Source organism: Lygodium microphyllum, chromosome 17, assembly GCF_053477565.2.
Source record: "Lygodium microphyllum isolate KBCC chromosome 17, Lygodium_microphyllum_v1.1.10, whole genome shotgun sequence".
Lineage (NCBI taxonomy): Eukaryota > Viridiplantae > Streptophyta > Polypodiopsida > Schizaeales > Lygodiaceae > Lygodium > Lygodium microphyllum.
In genome coordinates, this window is record NC_141151.1 from 97,431,224 (window position 1) to 97,447,966 (window position 16,743).

At 41.1% G+C, this 16,743-nt stretch overlaps 1 protein-coding gene across 3 annotated transcripts in view; it reads right to left on the bottom strand.

The window, feature by feature from the left end:
• Positions 1-14,221: 14,221 nt before the first annotated feature.
• SOS1 (sodium proton exchanger, putative (NHX7) (SOS1)) overlaps positions 14,222-16,743 on the bottom strand; it is a 214,738-nt gene continuing 212,216 nt past the window's right edge. For all 3 annotated transcript variants that reach the window (XM_087697809.1, XM_087697807.1, XM_087697810.1), the window contains exons 20-24: positions 16,439-16,657; positions 16,097-16,303; positions 15,745-16,000; positions 15,311-15,618; positions 14,222-15,215 (exon numbers count right to left, since the gene is read on the bottom strand). In XM_087697809.1, the coding sequence (XP_087553935.1) occupies positions 14,889-15,215; positions 15,311-15,618; positions 15,745-16,000; positions 16,097-16,303; positions 16,439-16,657 (1,317 nt within the window). In that variant the 3' untranslated portion in view covers positions 14,222-14,888. The remainder of the gene's footprint in view (positions 15,216-15,310; positions 15,619-15,744; positions 16,001-16,096; positions 16,304-16,438; positions 16,658-16,743) is intronic.

The window sequence follows — 16,743 nt, forward strand, 5'->3', positions numbered from 1 at the left end:
ATGGAGCTGTGCTACCCTTGGTGCCGAAAGCCATCACTATCTGAACATCGTAATGGCAAGGTGAATGCAGTACGAGTCATAGTTAACATTGCAGTGCGCTTGTTTTTTGAATGTGCATCCTAGCAATGATTCCTTACTAGAAGCCTTGGTGTTAGGCATCATGTAGAAGATCATAGGAAGGGTTTCGGTCTTGATAGAGACTGCCATTTTGCACTTTTCCAATAGTGAGTAGGACTGCCCCCCAAACAACGAGCTGAGTTTTGTGTTAGTAGGTTGCAATTGGGGTTGACCAACGAGGGTCCATTGATTATATGTAAGGATATTACAATTAGCTTTCTCATCAATGAGCGCATCAAAGGCATATATCGTGTGACCAGTGATTGATATGTGCAAGCATGCATGTGCCATTTCTTCCTCATTCTCTTCCTTAATTTCAGTGATAGTGGCTACTCTTATATTTATAGGCAGGTTCAACGTCGGAGGCTTGTGTGGTGGGTGCACTGGCATTGGTCATTTAGTAGACTCCTGGCTATCATGCAGAGTGGTACCAATGGTGGGATCCTAGTCTTCAACAGTAGCTAAGATGATGTAACTTTTTGGGACTCATTGGCTGCCCTGATAGCCTACTTATAATCTTCCTCATCATCCGAGAATGACAGATCGATGGTGGCTAGCACATGCATCCAATCCCACTTGTCCTTGGGACAAGGGATATACTTCATTAGTGGCTTATAAAAATTCTTAACCTGTGAGTCTTCTTTCAAGATAGCGGAGATGGCATCTAGGTTAATCAATGTGGTCTTCTAGGTATCCATCTCGACTCTTACAGCCTCCAATTTGTTGCCTAAGAATATGAGGCCGTTGCCCTAATCTTTTATCACTCGTGCATTTCACATCCAAGGTCGGCCTAGTAGGATGTAGTAGTCCACTCCCATGACTATGAAGTTCATTGAGAACTGGACTCCTGCTATCTTCAAGGGCCAGTCTTTTAGCACTCCAAATGGCCTGATCTTCATTCTATTGGCTAGTGTGATATTAAACCTTGCGGTCTCCACAAGTGGGTTACCCCATGCCTATAGAATTGCATGGTTGAGCACACTGACTCCAGCTCCCATATTTACAATTCCCTTCCTTGTAGCATCTCCTAATGCATTGAGTGTTGAGATATCGAGCTCCACTCGTGATATGCCAGGGTGACCGTTGTGCATTTATGTCACTGACTTGTCAGTTGTGCAGATGCGGTTGGTACACCGCTCATGAATAATAGCTAGATGACAGCTATCCTTATCTACTCTAGTTCATGGCTCAGTTAGTATGCCACCTTAGTTAGTTGAGTTTGTTTTGAGACCCATATATAGGGTTCTTCTATTTCTATGTACTTGAGTTCTTTTTGGCTTACACAACTAAGAAGAGGAAAACTGTTTTCAGCCTGCACCCTTGTGTGTATTCCCCCATTGTGCAAGCAAGAAAGCTACATGTGAGACTCCTTCCTTCTCTCCCACAATCTTGATATGGTATCAGAGCCTTGTTCGTGGTAAGGAGCTCAAGAAAGCAAGCCAAGTTCGCGGTGTTCTGGTAAGAGGACCAGTGTTGCTTTCATTCTTCTGTTTTGGGAGCAAGTCTTTGCAGGTAGCACAGCCGGAAAGTGCAAGAGTGCATTGTCTCAGGTTGGGATGCCCTTCGCAGTGAAGCAAGAGGGCAGTCACTTCCTAGTGAGGATTTTGCATCAACAAGCAACAAGGATGATTCTGTAACTCCCAATGTCTCTGTGCACAGGCATACGATGCAATTTCTACAGTAACTTTTCACCGACCTGTAGAACAGTGGTCGCATAGCATAAAACTGGGCCTTTTCCTGAGTGCGTGCAGAAAACTTCCGCCTCCAAAACAGACCCCGAAATGGCCTCAAATAAAAAAAACAGGGTCATATGGCTAAAGACTGCTATAAAAAGCAGAATGATATCATGAATGGAAAACTGCAACAAGGGAATTATGCATCTTCTAGTAGACAGGGTGATGACAGAAATGAGTATTTGTTTATGGTGCAGCACATGACCAATTCTGTGACAAGTGCAGAAGAAAGTAACGATGTGTGGTATGTTGACTCAGGTGCATCAAACCACATGACAGGTCATGCAGAATGTATGCAGGATGCAAGGAAAATGGAAAAACCAGGATTTGTGGAGATTGGTGATGATACTGCACATCCTATTGTGCAGATTGAAAAAATTTCTTTGTCTATACAGGATGGGAAAAAGAAATACCTGTCGGATGTATTTCATGTCCCGAATATCACCAAGAACCTGGTTTTTGTTGGTCAAATGGTTGAGCAGGGCTTGCAGGTCAGATTTAATTCTCATGGATGCTTTGTTGAGGATATGAAAAATAAAGGTCGCTTGATATCAAAAGGAAAGAAGAAGGGCAGAATGTTTACGTTGGAAGCAGACATGCCTGAATTGAGTGCAGCAATGTTTGCACATGGGACTGGTGTAGTTGCAGATATTGATATCTGGCATAAACGCATTGGTCATGTTAATGTACATCGACTTAAATCAATGCAAGCCCAAAATATTGTTGCAGGATTGCCGAAATTCAAGGTTGCAGAAATGCATAAGGTATGTGAAGCCTGTCAATTTGGAAAACAGGCAAGGAAACCATTTCCTAGATATGTTCAAGAGAGTAAGAAGCCATTGGAATTAATCCACTCTGATGTATGGACTACTAAAGCTGCATCTCTTGGAGGCTGTCATTATTTTATCACTTTTATTGATGACTATAGCAGAAAAGTTTGGGTGTACTTTATGAAAAAGAAAAGTGAAGTGTTTGGGCATTTCAAAACTCTTAAAGCTATGGTTGAAAAAGAAACAGGCCTGCAAATAAAATGCCTAAGGTCAGATGGAGGGGGAGAGTACCTCTCAAATGAGTTTGCAAGGTTCCTACAAGAGCATGGCATAAAGCAGCAATATTCATGCAGTCATACCCCACAACAAAATGGAACTGCAGAAAGGAAAAACAGGCATATTGGAGAGGTATCTCGTGCCATGCTCAATGAAAAAGACTTGCCAGATTTTTACTGGGCTGAAGCAGTTGCTACAGTAGTCTACATAATGAACAGGACTCCCACTGCAACAATACATGGGATGACTCTAGAGGAGAGGTATACTGGTAGGAAACCAGATATTTATCATTTGAAGATTTTTGGTTGCATTGCCTATGTTCATGTGCTAGATGAGTTGAGATCCAAGTTGGATCCAAAAGCTGAGAAGTGCATCTTTATTGGTTACTCTCTGCAGAGCAGAAAGGGTATAGATGCTATAACCCTTCTACTCGTAAGTTTACAGTGAGCAAAGATGTTGTTTTTGATGAGATGAGTAGCTGGTATAAACCAGTAAATATGATTGATGATGTAGATGCACAAAATGGTAATGTTGCACAGAATTCACAGCAGCAGTCACAAAATATTAGTGGACCTGGAGCGTCCTCTAGCAGTGGTTCACATTCTTCGCCATGGACAGGCAGATTGAGATCAGGAGAATCTTCTCAAAGCAATGCAGATAGTGGTATTCAGGTATCACGAAAAGGAAAAGAGAAGGTAGATCAGCCCATGTTTGATGTGAATGCAGGTCACTCTTATGTGGATGGTGAATCCAGTGGCTCAGAACAGAGCATTGATGATGAGTTGGGTATTCCTTCTATTGTTACACATGGAGTAAGGAAGACCAGGGATGTTTTAAGAGCACCTGGGAGTGAACCTACTTTGCGTAGGTCTACCAGAGCTAGGTATCCTGTGGATAGGCTGAAATATGATGGATTTACAGCCATTCACTATGCCTATATGGTCAAAGTGATACAGGAACCAGAACCCTCTTCTTTTGAGCAAGCCATGGGAAAAGAAAAATGGGAGAAAGCCATGGATGAAGAAATGGATGCCTTGGAAGCAAATGCTACATGGGAATTGGTACCTTTGCTTAAAGATAAGAATGCAATTGGTTGTAAGTGGGTTTATAAGGTGAAGCACAATGCAGATGGTTCTGTGAACAGATACAAGGCAAGATTAGTAGTCAAGGGGTATGCACAAACATATGGCATTGATTATGAAGAAACATTCAGTCCGGTTTCAAGGATGGCAACCGTAAGAGCAGTCATTGCTATGGCTGCATCAAAGGAATGGTCTTTACATCAAATGGATGTAAAGAATGCCTTCTTGCATGGTGATTTGCAAGAAGAGGTATATATGGAGCAGCCACCAGGTTATGTGCATACTATTCATCCTAAGTTTGTTTGCAGGTTGAAGAAAGCATTGTATGGCTTGAAGCAAGCACCTAGAGCATGGTCTGACAAGATAGGACAGTATCTTGTCACTATTGGCTTTCAGATTTCCAAGGCAGATTTTTCACTTTATGTGAGAAAAACAGAGAAAGGTATTGTGCTGCTTGTCATTTATGTTGATGATTTGATTATCATAGGTGATAGTGATGAAGATATCCTTCATGTGAAAATGCTATTGAAGCAGAAGTTTGAGATGAAGGATTTGGGAGAGCTGCATTATTTCTTGGGCATTGAGGTGATTAGATCACCAAGTGGGATATGGCTCTTACAGAGGCAGTATGGATTGGACATGCTGTCCAAATATGGGATGACAGGCTGTAAGCCTATTTCAGTTCCTTTGGAGCAGAATGTGAAGCTGAGTGCAGATGCAGGTGAGCTTCTGGAAGACCCTACTATGTATAGACGCATAGTAGGAAGTTTGATTTATATGACTATTACCAGGCCAGATTTGAGCTATGCTGTTGGATTGGTAAGTCAATTTATGCTCCAAGGAAACCACATTTGGATGCGGCTAGACACATACTCAGATATATGAAGTCCACATTGCAGTATGGACTATTTTATGAGACTGGGGTTCAGATACAGTTGCATGGATACACTGATGCTGATTGGGCTGGTAGTATTTCTGATAGACGATCTACCAGTGGATATGTGTTCTCTTTTGGGAGTGCTACAGTCACTTGGAGCAGCAAGAAACAGCCTATAGTTGCCTTGTCGAGCACAGAGGCTGAGTACAGGGGCGCAGCAACGGCTGCATGTGAGGTAGCTTGGTTGCATAAGCTACTTTATGATATGCATCAGTCTATGATGGGCCAGTTGTCATTTATTGTGACAACATGAGTAGTATACACTTGGCAAATAACCCAGTCTATCATGCTAGAACAAAGCACATTGAGGTGCATTATCACTAAGTGCGGGAGAGGGTTTTACTAGGTCTTATTGATCTAGTTTATGTCAGCACAGAGGATCAGGTAGCTGACATATTCACGAAGGCATTGGGCGCAGAGAAGCTGCGCAAGTTCAGAGACTTGCTTGGTGTGCAGGAATTGGGATTGAGCTTGAGGGGGAGTGTTGAGATATCGAGCTCCACTCGTGATATGCCAGGGTGACCGTTGTGCATTTATGTCACCGACTTGTCAGTTGCAGATGCAGTTGGTACACCGCTCATGAATAATAGCTAGATGATAGCTATCCTTATCTACTCTAGTTCGTGGCTCAGTTAGTATGCCACCTTAGTTAGTTGAGTTTGTTTTGAGACCCATATATAGGGTTCTTCTATTTCTATGTACTTGAGTTCTTTTTGGCTTACACAACTAAGAAGAGGAAAACTGTTTTTAGCCTCCACCCTTGTGTGTATTCCCCCATTGTGCAAGCAAGAAAGCTACATGTGAGACTCCTTCCTTCTCTCCCACAATCTTGACATTGAGATGGTAGGTAAGACTGTGTGCATCTTAGTGCCTTCCCAAAAGGCATTTACGTGCAAAGACTTAGGCACTAAGTTCAAGGTTAAGCTTGGTATGTGCGCTACTGCATCGTGGTCAGGGAAGTCGATTACTCCAGGCTCATCATGTCATTCTACCCACTACTTCAACCCTTGCCATAGCATCGGGTTTTGCTTAAGCAGCTCTCCTAGAGGTAGGGCCACAGGGGCCGATATCAACATCACGAGAACAAGTTGCCAATCGCTTGCTTTTTGTTAGGCTCTATACTCTTTTGCTAATGATCTTGGGCACTCTGTTTACATGTGGCATCTAGGCTCTGTCTATGCAGTGCTACATGGGGTGCAGATGCGTCTCTTGATCTTAACTAAGTAGGCAAGATTGGTGTGCTCATGCTAGAGAGCCCATCGATCTTGTCTTTCATGATGGGTTCTGCATCCTTTAGGTGCGCTTGGGCTTCTCTCACCTACTCCTTGACCTTATTAACCACTTTTGATTGGTGCTTGGATTAGGATATTCTCCAATCTTGGCACTTTATTTTTCTATTGTGTTAGAAGCAGACGTCTTTGCTTTTGCATTCACGACTTGCTTCCTACTTTGGTAACATGGTGGCACTATGTGTCTTAAGCGTAATCTTTGTCTCAACCCTATTTCTCCTTCCTCTATGGCTTTTCTTTCCTATTGAAGTTGCATCAAGGTTGCTAGGTCTTGGTAATGAAATACTGGCATGCTTTGCTTGTGCTTGGGTCATGACATTGACCAAAATTGGTGTGGATTTTCCATCGAGTGTTCCAACTCCAAATAGTCCTAATGATACAAATGACATGATAGCTGAAGTAGTGGAAGGTTTCTACCTAGGGCAGTCGGCATACAAGTGTGTGATCCCACACTCAAGGCATCTCAAGTCGGCCTTGTCTTGATGGCTTGCTTCCTTTCACGCTATTGAGATGAGATGTGTCCTGGGTGGTTGCAAGTCCAGCATGCGATGGGTTCCTGGTTCTGTCCTCCTAGGCATCTACCTCTTCCCCTACCCGCCAATGCCATCACTCGCACTCGTTCGAAATCCATCAAGATGGGATTGCCCTCTTCGTCATATGAGATGTAAGGGTTTACATATGCTTTGTCCTCGTTTGACTCCTCTATGTAACGTATTGGAGCGTTGCTTGGTGGATGGGTCACGATGGGTCATCTAGGCGGTCTAGGTACCCCAATGGGATTGATGTCCATTCTAGGGATAGTTGGCTTTGAATCATTGGGTGCTGGGAGACTAGTGGAGTCCCCCCTTTCAAAAGCATGTAGTCTATTCCCTAGGTGGCAAGGATGGTTATATGACTGTGAGTACAACAATCACCTCGGTAGTTGGTAATGTAGTGCATCATGGCCAAACCTACTGCAATTGGCATAAGGTCTGGATCTAGGATCCATGCATGTAGTCAAAAGGTGGTTTCCTCTCCAATGCACGCACTGTATGTGAGGTCATGCAGGTCTTTTGATAATCTCTTGAAGCCTAACTCTAGCTTCACATTTGCCAACTCTTGGCTCTGATCGATACTCTTTCCCTTGTCTTGGGTGCTCTAGCTAGATCTTTCACTAACGATCGTAGCTCTTTCTGAGGTTCTAGAGGCAGTGCTGTCTCAATTTGTGGGACTTGAGCTCCTCTCCTTGAGCAAGTCATCCACTCATATGGCTTCTTCGAAGACTCTAGCTAGCACATTTTTTTGCAAGGTAGAGTTGCTTACCAAGGCCTTGTGAAGCTCTTCGCTTCGGATTCTGCTTATGAACATAGTGGAAACCACTTGATCGGTAGGTCACTCTGTGGCTAGGATTCTCTTAAAGAAACTCCACACATGGATGATGTAGTCTTGAATTTCCTCCTTGTCCTTTTAACTGATGTTCATCAACCTAACGATGAGGTTGTCAGAGTATCCTGCCTAAAAAATATCTTGATGAAGAGACTCTTGAGGTTATTGAAGTTATTGCATTTGACATTATCTAGATTAGTATACTACGTCTGTCCTTTGTCTCCTAGGCAAAGTCCAAAATCTTGTGTGTGTTGAACAAGGTCCATGAGGCCGTTTGCCTTGCATACTTTCTCAAATTTCTCCATGAAGCTATATGGGTTATTGTCGGTACTTGTCGAGTTGCTTGGCAACCATAGTAGGTATCTTGATTTGGCTCTTAGAATTTGGTGTGATTCCTAGTCCTACTTTCAACGAAGTTGCTAGGGCTGCTTTGCTCTACTCTACAGTTGTGTTGTCTAAGAGTCACTTCGTTAGAAGCTCACTTAGCGTAAGATCGGCTTCTAATGCTCTCTCCTTCTCAGCATCATTTGGTCTTGTCTTATTTTGGTTAGCGAGCACTAAAACGTGTTGAACCTTGTGCATTTCTATGTCTTGCCTCATCTTTTGAGCTCGTTGCTCTTGATTGTAGGTAGCTATGCCTTGTAACGCTTTCCTTGCCAATTTTCACTCTTCATCGAGATCGGCTATGATGTTCTCGACTAGTATACTGTGATGCTCCATTTTGGTTTGTAGGATATACCGAGTTATCATTTGTTGGATATCAACAGGGAATTCTCCCAAGTCAAGCTCATTATTTTTTGGGTTAGCGCTGGTTCCTAACATATTGTTGATTTTTTGGGCAACTAGGGTATCGATCGGATTGATCAAGTCAGGTAGAGCTGCCTCCCTAATCGTGCTTGTCAGTGTTGCTCCTAAAGTGGCTCAATGATTCAAACCTCTCAGTGTTCCATGCGGTTGGTGTCCTTGGCTACTATTCGATGTCTAGGGTCTTTTCATGCTAGTAGGTTTGTGCAGATTATCTTATTTTGAGTGAATTCCTTGTTATTTAAAACAATCCTCAATGTTACGAGCACACCGATGCTAGTGGTGTGCTCCTCAAAGTGCGCTGTGAAAAATCAAGCTTTCAGCTTTTTTGGTGTGCGACAAATGTTCAATTGATGTAGTGTGTAGATTCAATGAAAATAATACAGTGCATGGTCTGGTGCTCAGTTGTCCGAGTCCATGTGGTTTGGCGCTCGGCTGTTCGAGTCCGTTGTGTGGATGGCCATCCGAGGTCGAATTAGGTCTAGGGTCCAAGTGGGCATTTTTGAGTCCAAGTGGGCTTGTTCAAGTTCGAGTGGCCGGGCATGCTCAACCATTTAAGTCCATATGGATGGCCATCCCAAGAAGAACAAATTAGGTCCAAGGTCTGAGTGTGAGTCTCAAACTCATATAATTTTTTGCTTGTCCGAGTGGACTTGTGACTCGGATTGTCTGAGTTAGTCGAGGCCGTTCGAGGTTGTAGATGTCTGAGTGTAGCGTTGAGTTACAAAATGATGAAAAATCCTTCAAATACTCTTGGTGCCTGTCCTAGTAATGCAACTAGGGTCCTGACTAGGATCAACAAGCATTAGTTGACATTCAGAGTATACCTGCAGGACTTGGGGATGCGGGAATGCAAATCGATGAACGAATCTGTGCTCTTGTCCATGTAGCTCTCTCTCTCTATCTCTCTCTCTCTCAACTCAGAAATGACAAATGAGCTCTCCCCCTACCCTCTTGGTTTTTAAACTCTTTTCTCTCTTGCCATGTTACTCCCCCCTTCTCTCTCTTTGCTATCCTAATGTCTTAACACTCTCTTTTCCTTGTTTTTCCCCTATTTTGGGCCCCCTTACAATAGAAACCCTACTCTATGTTTCTTTGTTTTCCTTGTTTTTCCCTCACCTAAATGTATCCAAATCACGAGCAATCACTTACACTACTCCAACCTACTTACCTAAATCTTTAAAAAAAACTTGCAAAGGAGATTGTATATCTCTTCAAATCCATCACTTCCTATCTATCTTAAACACCACTTTGGGGCAAACCCTACTTCAATACTCAATTTGGAGCACACAAGCACTCAAAGCTTGAATCCATTGGTCCTCGCAATAAAACCAAAATATGGAAGCTTCTCACTCAACCACTAAGATCCACGGACCACTTATTGTTTCAAGCGTTTCAAGCCAAGCGCAATGGCTACCTCTCACATAGTAGTACATGCTCTCATACCTACAAGCATAGTGAGCTTGCCTCCATGCTCGAACGAGTTGCCTCCTCTCTCAAGCACTTCGGTAGCTCCACGATTCAAGATGGAAGCTCAAGCAAGCTCGATCCTCAAGCTCCAAGCTCCATGCTCCATTGATGCACATGAGACAAGAGAAGAATAGAGAAGAAGAAGAAGAGAGGAGAAGAAGAAGAGAGGAGAAGATGGAGAGATTCTCCACTATGGTCCCTCACCCTCACACACACTCCCTCACACTCCCTCTCTCAAGCACAAGCTCAAGTCAGCAAGAACAAGAAGAAGAGAAGAAGAGAGCTAGTTTTGGCCACATATAATAATGAGCTTCTTCATTCACTTTTTGCCTTTTTATACATAACCCTAATTCCCTTTGGGCACCCATTCCTTTTTTACATGCCCAACTATTTTAGCCTAGGTTCTCTTTTCCTATTCCCTTTCTATTTGCATTGTGCCTTCACCCATTCCCGACTACATTTACAAATTGCACAAGAGGGAGCCTGGTGCTCTCTTACAAAAATTTAGGGTGCGCCTTTGCATTTAAAATGCGCCTTTCCTCGTTTGTGCTCACCGTGAACCTTTAAGGTTGTCGTTGAGCTTTTGGCCTTTTTTCTTACTATTACTTTAGCCATGTCATATTTTTTCGGTTTGCCTTGCGTCTTTTTAATTTTCTTTTTGCTTTCTTGCACTAGGGTTAACGCGGATTTTATGTTATCCTCAAATTTAATACCCTGTGAAGCGAGCTAGCTGGAAATGAAATGAAACTCATTCAAATGAGAGGACATAGGAGTCCCTTTCTTCATGTGAAGATCTATAGCTTTTTCAACTAGTGCTACTATAATATGGGACTTTGCTTATCATAGAGAGAACATATTTTATGCCATATCTGCAAGTACCACCCTTAGTCTTAATAACATTGAAATAAACGTGCCATGACAAAGAAAAGATAATGGTCAACTTGCATAGCTCATTAAGATTATCCCAATCATCTCTATGTCAATATTTTGGATTTTTTCCCTTGGTGTTCAATGGACCAACTTGTTTTTTTAATGCTAATACCTACAAAATTTTGGTTATTGCTTTCAACTTCTCTATGTTGAAGATAGCACTGTCATTGAAAGTATTTGAAACATTTGTCAATATTGTAATAAGAGTAAATAAATCCCAAAATTGAGCCAAAAGGCATACATCAAGAAGAAGACTGAGTCAATATATTGTTATCTACAGGCAAGAAGCATTAGAATGCTCAATACAAGTGTTTGCTCACAAAGAGATTGCATTTGAAACATGCCATTATGTTTGCCAACCAAAGAGAGTATGGGTTGTTGTAATAACAATACATTAGTCCTAAAACCGAGCCAAGAGGCATACATCATGAGAAAGAATGAGCCAATACACAACAATCATTGATAAGTTTTAATAGAGGTTAGATAGAACTCTATAGACCTTTCTTATTTGTCATGTGATGGGAAAAACCACTATCTAATGCCCATGAGTCAATGCTACTTGATGCTTCTTGAATTAATGAGCATACTTCCTCAATTGTGACCATAAATAACATCAAATCTACTTTAGTTGGTATTTATTGTCTCCTTCTTGTTGCCTTTTAGGGTACCATTCCCTTCATTTTCCTTCTTGAAATTTCTTGTCCCTTCTTAGAATAGAAGCACTCTCCTTGAAACTTCATCTTTCCACATTCTGTTTTTCACTATAGCTTTTGGTGGAAGAACCACATTTGCATTTTGGATTTGTAAGAAATCCAAAATCTCCACTCCTACTTCCTTCTCAAACTTAAAGCCATGACTTCTCCTTTATTAGTAGTACACAAAATTCCTCAAAATTGAGGGACTCACTTGAGTGTTAAAATGTGTTGCCAATCCATCAAACTTTGGTGGATAGATTCAAAGACGTCGACCTAGCTCCTTGTTAGTTTGTTGTATCCCAGTGTTAATCCTTTGATCACATAAATGCTTGATCTAAGTGATAAATGCTTTTGTTGTCTTTCCTTTACAAAACCTCTCTATTATTAGTTATTCACCAATATTTGGATCCTTATTTGGTTTCACGTTTCATATTGAGATGAAAAATCACTTTATTTAACTCACAAAAAATTTGGGAGGTAGACTTTATAAATTAACATCAACTACCCCATAAAAGGTAATTTTGTTCACAATATAAAAGGTAGGATTCAATCAAGCATTTACAGTTCATGTTCCAAAAGCCCAATATCAAATAATTTGGCTCTCTAATAATGATGCTATTCAACATGACTTCTAATTGCGAGAACAAGTGATCATTGCTTTGTTCCCAACTTGCCATACCTAACATGGCACTTAGAAGGCCAATATTGTTTCTTTTTATTTTGCATGGTATGAAAGTCTTGATGGTTTATCCTAAGTCATGTTGAAGTGTATATCATAGGCACATATGACACATTGTTTCCTATGCATGTCTTGCAAACATTATAGGTTTACACGATCTAAAAAATTATTCATGTTTGTGTGGCTAACATTGAAGGTCAATTAAATACATAAACAAACTAGCAAGGCCTTCATTATGTTGTTACCTCATTCATCCTTTTAAAAGGAGCTCAAACATGTGGCTTCTTGTAAGTTGTCTATTAATATTACTATTATAGTGTACTTGTAAAACTATTTGTGAAATCCTAGGAAACAAAGCAATGGACTTCCAAAATTTTCAACATGTAAGTTTTAATGTCTTGGGTGTTTGATTAATTGTATTCTTTATCTATAGATCACTTTAACCTCCACTTCCCCTTCTACTTTGGTAGTGATGAAGCTATTCTATTGCTCTTGTTTCAAAAGAAGAAAATTAGGACTCACAACATTAATCTATATTTTGGCAATGTCTCCATGCATGCATTAGTCCTTCAAATCACAATTTCTTTAGCATCTGTATAACCCTATAGGTCTTGACAATACCTTTGCATTAACTTTTAAGTAATACAACTTGGATAAACCATAATTTACTCACTTTTTTTAAATGTTTCCATGATGTCAAATGCAATGCTCAAAATACAAAAAAACATGTAACAAAAACCCACCAGAGTGAAAAAGCATCCTCTATTGCATGATTGTCGAAATTCGAATCAAATTGGCAAGATTGCCACAAGTATAAAGGCTAACATCTAGCATTTATATGCAAAAGCAAAGAAACAAACTAGCTAGTAAATAGAACAAGAAGATAATGATCGAAAGTTTATACACACATGATAGCTTATTCCATTTTTTTCATCCCTTTTACACAAGTTCTTAGGTTAGGGTTTACAACTTCGTGGACATCCAACCCACTCTTGTGGCCATATGATTGATGTTCCCTTGTTGGCATGCTTGTCTAAGGTCTATAAGCCATCATAGAGTGAAAATAGATGGAGTACCACTATTTTACTTGGAGATCTATCAATTTTAATATAATTTGCATGAGAGTCTAGCTCTCAAATTTATATTCCCAAAGATTAGCATAATTGATGCAACCGCTTCATGATTTACAAAATAATAGTGCAACCACTTTATTGCAATGTAATAAGACTTACTTCATACTTCATGACTTAGTCAAATTTGATGCACCATCTCTAGAATTCACAAGGCTTATGGAATCTTATTCATGAGTAAGAACCCCAACTTGACCCTCAATGGTTCTCAATCAAGTAGTCTACTCTTGGAAGAGCAAGAAATACCATAACTATTAATAAGCTCATGCAAGGATTTGATGCCTAAGTTTCACTCACTTCAACATTTTGATATTGCATCTAAAATGTTGGCCACATCTAGTCAACCTCTATGTGACTCCTAATTGTGCTTGATGAATCAAATCTTGCATTGTGAATTCCAAGAGTTCAAAATCACTGAGCAATGACCATCAGTAATATACAAGGAACAATGTAATGGTAAAAAACCAAAGGAAAGCCAAAACACAATTTAGAACGATCCCATTTAAGCTTTAGACATACTCCTGAAAGGCTTTAATAAGTGTATAGTTATTGCTTATCTTCATCATGTAAGAGAAAAAAGCACAAAAGTTTTGATTGATCCACTTGCTCACTACTCTTGTAGTTGGAACCATGAATAAAAAGGTTCTTTAGGTCATATTACAGTTTATGGTAGGCAAGATTCTCATGGTAAAATTGAATGTTTTCCCTATGATTCTCACAATCTTCAATCCCAAGGGCCAATGCTTTCTAACTTCATCATCTTTAGGGAGTTATTTAAATGCAAAAAATTTACTTGAGCAATCTTCAGTAAGGTAAGCCCTTGTGATTAGGCTGAAAATTCGAAAGGTGCCACAAAGTCGCGACGAGGTTTAAACTTATGTACCCTCAAACTGCCTCACATGCTTTAAGACATTCCACAACGCAATTTTAATGATACTAGTGGGTCATTAATCATGTCACTGAGAAATAGCGTGCACATAATCTACTCATAGGGAAATGCTACATCAAAGAGTTTTATGTTTGGTGGATTGGCATAGCACAAACGCAATACATGCCAAAAGGTAACAATGGTAAGGTTTTAAAGTGATCAGTAATACAAGAATGATTTAAGTATACACACATGAACCAAGCAAGGGTTCCATAGTTTATACAAAGCATGCTACCAAGGGGGAAAGCAGCAGAGGCGCTGAAGGGTAGCGCAATTTTTACAAGAGTATCAAGGTTGCAGCTCAGAGGACACTGCCACAATTATAGACAGTGGATAGTCACAGTTTATATTTTGCAAGTAGAGGCCATGCTGAGCCACCTAAATTATCAGTCTACAATCTCCACTGAGCTGCCACATGTTGATAGTAGGCTGAGAATATATAAACCTACGTATGCATAACAAAGGGGGCCGATTTCATACCAGGTAGAGATGGACACCCCCTTCTCGAGCGTGCCTCTGATGAGTTGGTACCTCCAACCGTGTTGAGGCTTCTCTGTGTTTCCACTCAGCTCCAGTGTTTGGTGACGCATCAAGTAAAGCCTGAAAATGTAATAAGGGCCATAATTTCACTGAGCTTTTGATAGGCCATCGTATAGTGCAGCAGCAGCAGGAGATTGATGCTCCTATCTTTGGTGAGCAGGGTGTGCAAGAAAGAGATTGCTTGGAGAATCGATGCGAATGATATGCTCTTCTTCTGCGTCAGATCCATCGCTGGAGTCTTCATGCTTCAATTCATGTTGCTCCTGCTGCTGCTGCCGCTGTTGCGGCTGCTCCTTTGGAGTGGAAGTAATGGTTTGTTCCTTGCTCTCACTGTAAGGACGTGGCAACACACTTGCCGACATATGCTTCTTTCCGTATGCTGGATTCTGTCGTGGTTGGTTATTTGCACCTGGCAAAGAGATCATCTTCCCAGTGCTGCTCACCCTCCAGCTGTTACTACGTCCTCTTAGCTGTAAAGGGAGATCAAAAGAAGTATCAAAATGCATTGTTAGCGTACGAGTAAAGAATGTCCATACTAAAGAAAACACATGCTTGAGAGGGTAACCTTTCGTGCAAATACGCCCAATTGCATGGCTCTGGCTGAGCGTCTGGTAGAGGGAGGGATCGACTCCAGTGCTGGTGGGGGAACTGTCATGACTCCAAGTTGCAGTTCTGAAGCATAACGTCCATCAGGCCATCGCATAAGACCTTCATGTTCAAAGCTGGAACGAGAAGGGAGCGCCCTTGATGACAGCAGTGAAACAGAAGACCGTCTTAATTCAGAATGAAATGCTGTGAGGTCTAGCACAATGATCCTTGAGCGGGACTCTGCATGGTAGGAAGCACCTTGCTGTGGGAGGCTTCCTGTTCTTCCTGTGTTGCAAATCACACACAGACTTGGTAAATTTAACCAAGCTCAGGGAGTTGTCTATTCAAGCAATTCCTCGTTTGGCATCTATTGGGTTTTTTTTTGGGGGAAAGAGAGAGAGAGAGAGACACCTGCATTGTTGTTTGAAAACAACTCTCCATCAAGTAAGGTGAGAACAAAGGGAGCCCCAATAATCTCATCATTGCCTTCTTGTTTAAGGAATCCTTCTAGCAAGATACCAACTTCCCATGGAAGTATATCTATTACTTCACCTCTCAGATAGGTCCTCATAACAGACCTGTCCATCACCACACTACGCATCTCAGGCATAGAAATCCCCTCGAAATGTTCTGGGAGGAGAATTTTTGTTATTGCCAGGGCACTTTCCTGTTTCAGTTGAAGCATGCAGGATTAGTTCACTCGCAAGAACAGAGAGAGATCTGATAAGCCATGGCATATGATTTCTTTGAACAACTTAGGCACCTTCCAGAAGAACTCATCAATTTCAGGATTTCTTCGTTGTGCTGACAGTATTGAGGTTGCTTCAATATAAAAACAGTGTACTACAGAATCTGCATATACATCACAGAGATAAGGTTTCCCAGTCAATACTTCATATAGTCCCAATGTACTTCCATGTGAAAATGTTGGATGGAGGAGGTGTTTCCCTGCTGAAGCTTTGTCATTCCACTGCATGCAAGATTCACAATTCACAGTTCACAGTTCACAAAGTATATCAATCTTTAGTCAGCAATGAAATAAGAGAGCTGCAATATTCCATCTCTTTAAAATCATAAAGTTACCTGCCCCAAAATACTTACTGACCTTAACAACACCATTTGCAATCAGAAAAATTCCTTCTGCCTTCGAGTTTTCTTGGAAAAGTATGCTGCCTCTCAGTTTCATGCTTTCTTTTGCAGAACTTTTTATTGGCTCCTGGACCTCGACTGGAAGCTCATCAACAAAAGGCTGGTTACTCAATGTCTCAACAGGAGAAGGCATTTTTCCTAAGGGAGGTTTACGTGATAGCTTCTTCAGGTCTGCCTGGCAAGTTAACCGATAGACCTCCCATGAGAAAGGATGTATTTACATGTGGTAGCTTAAGTGACAAAGATGGTCATTGAGCTCTA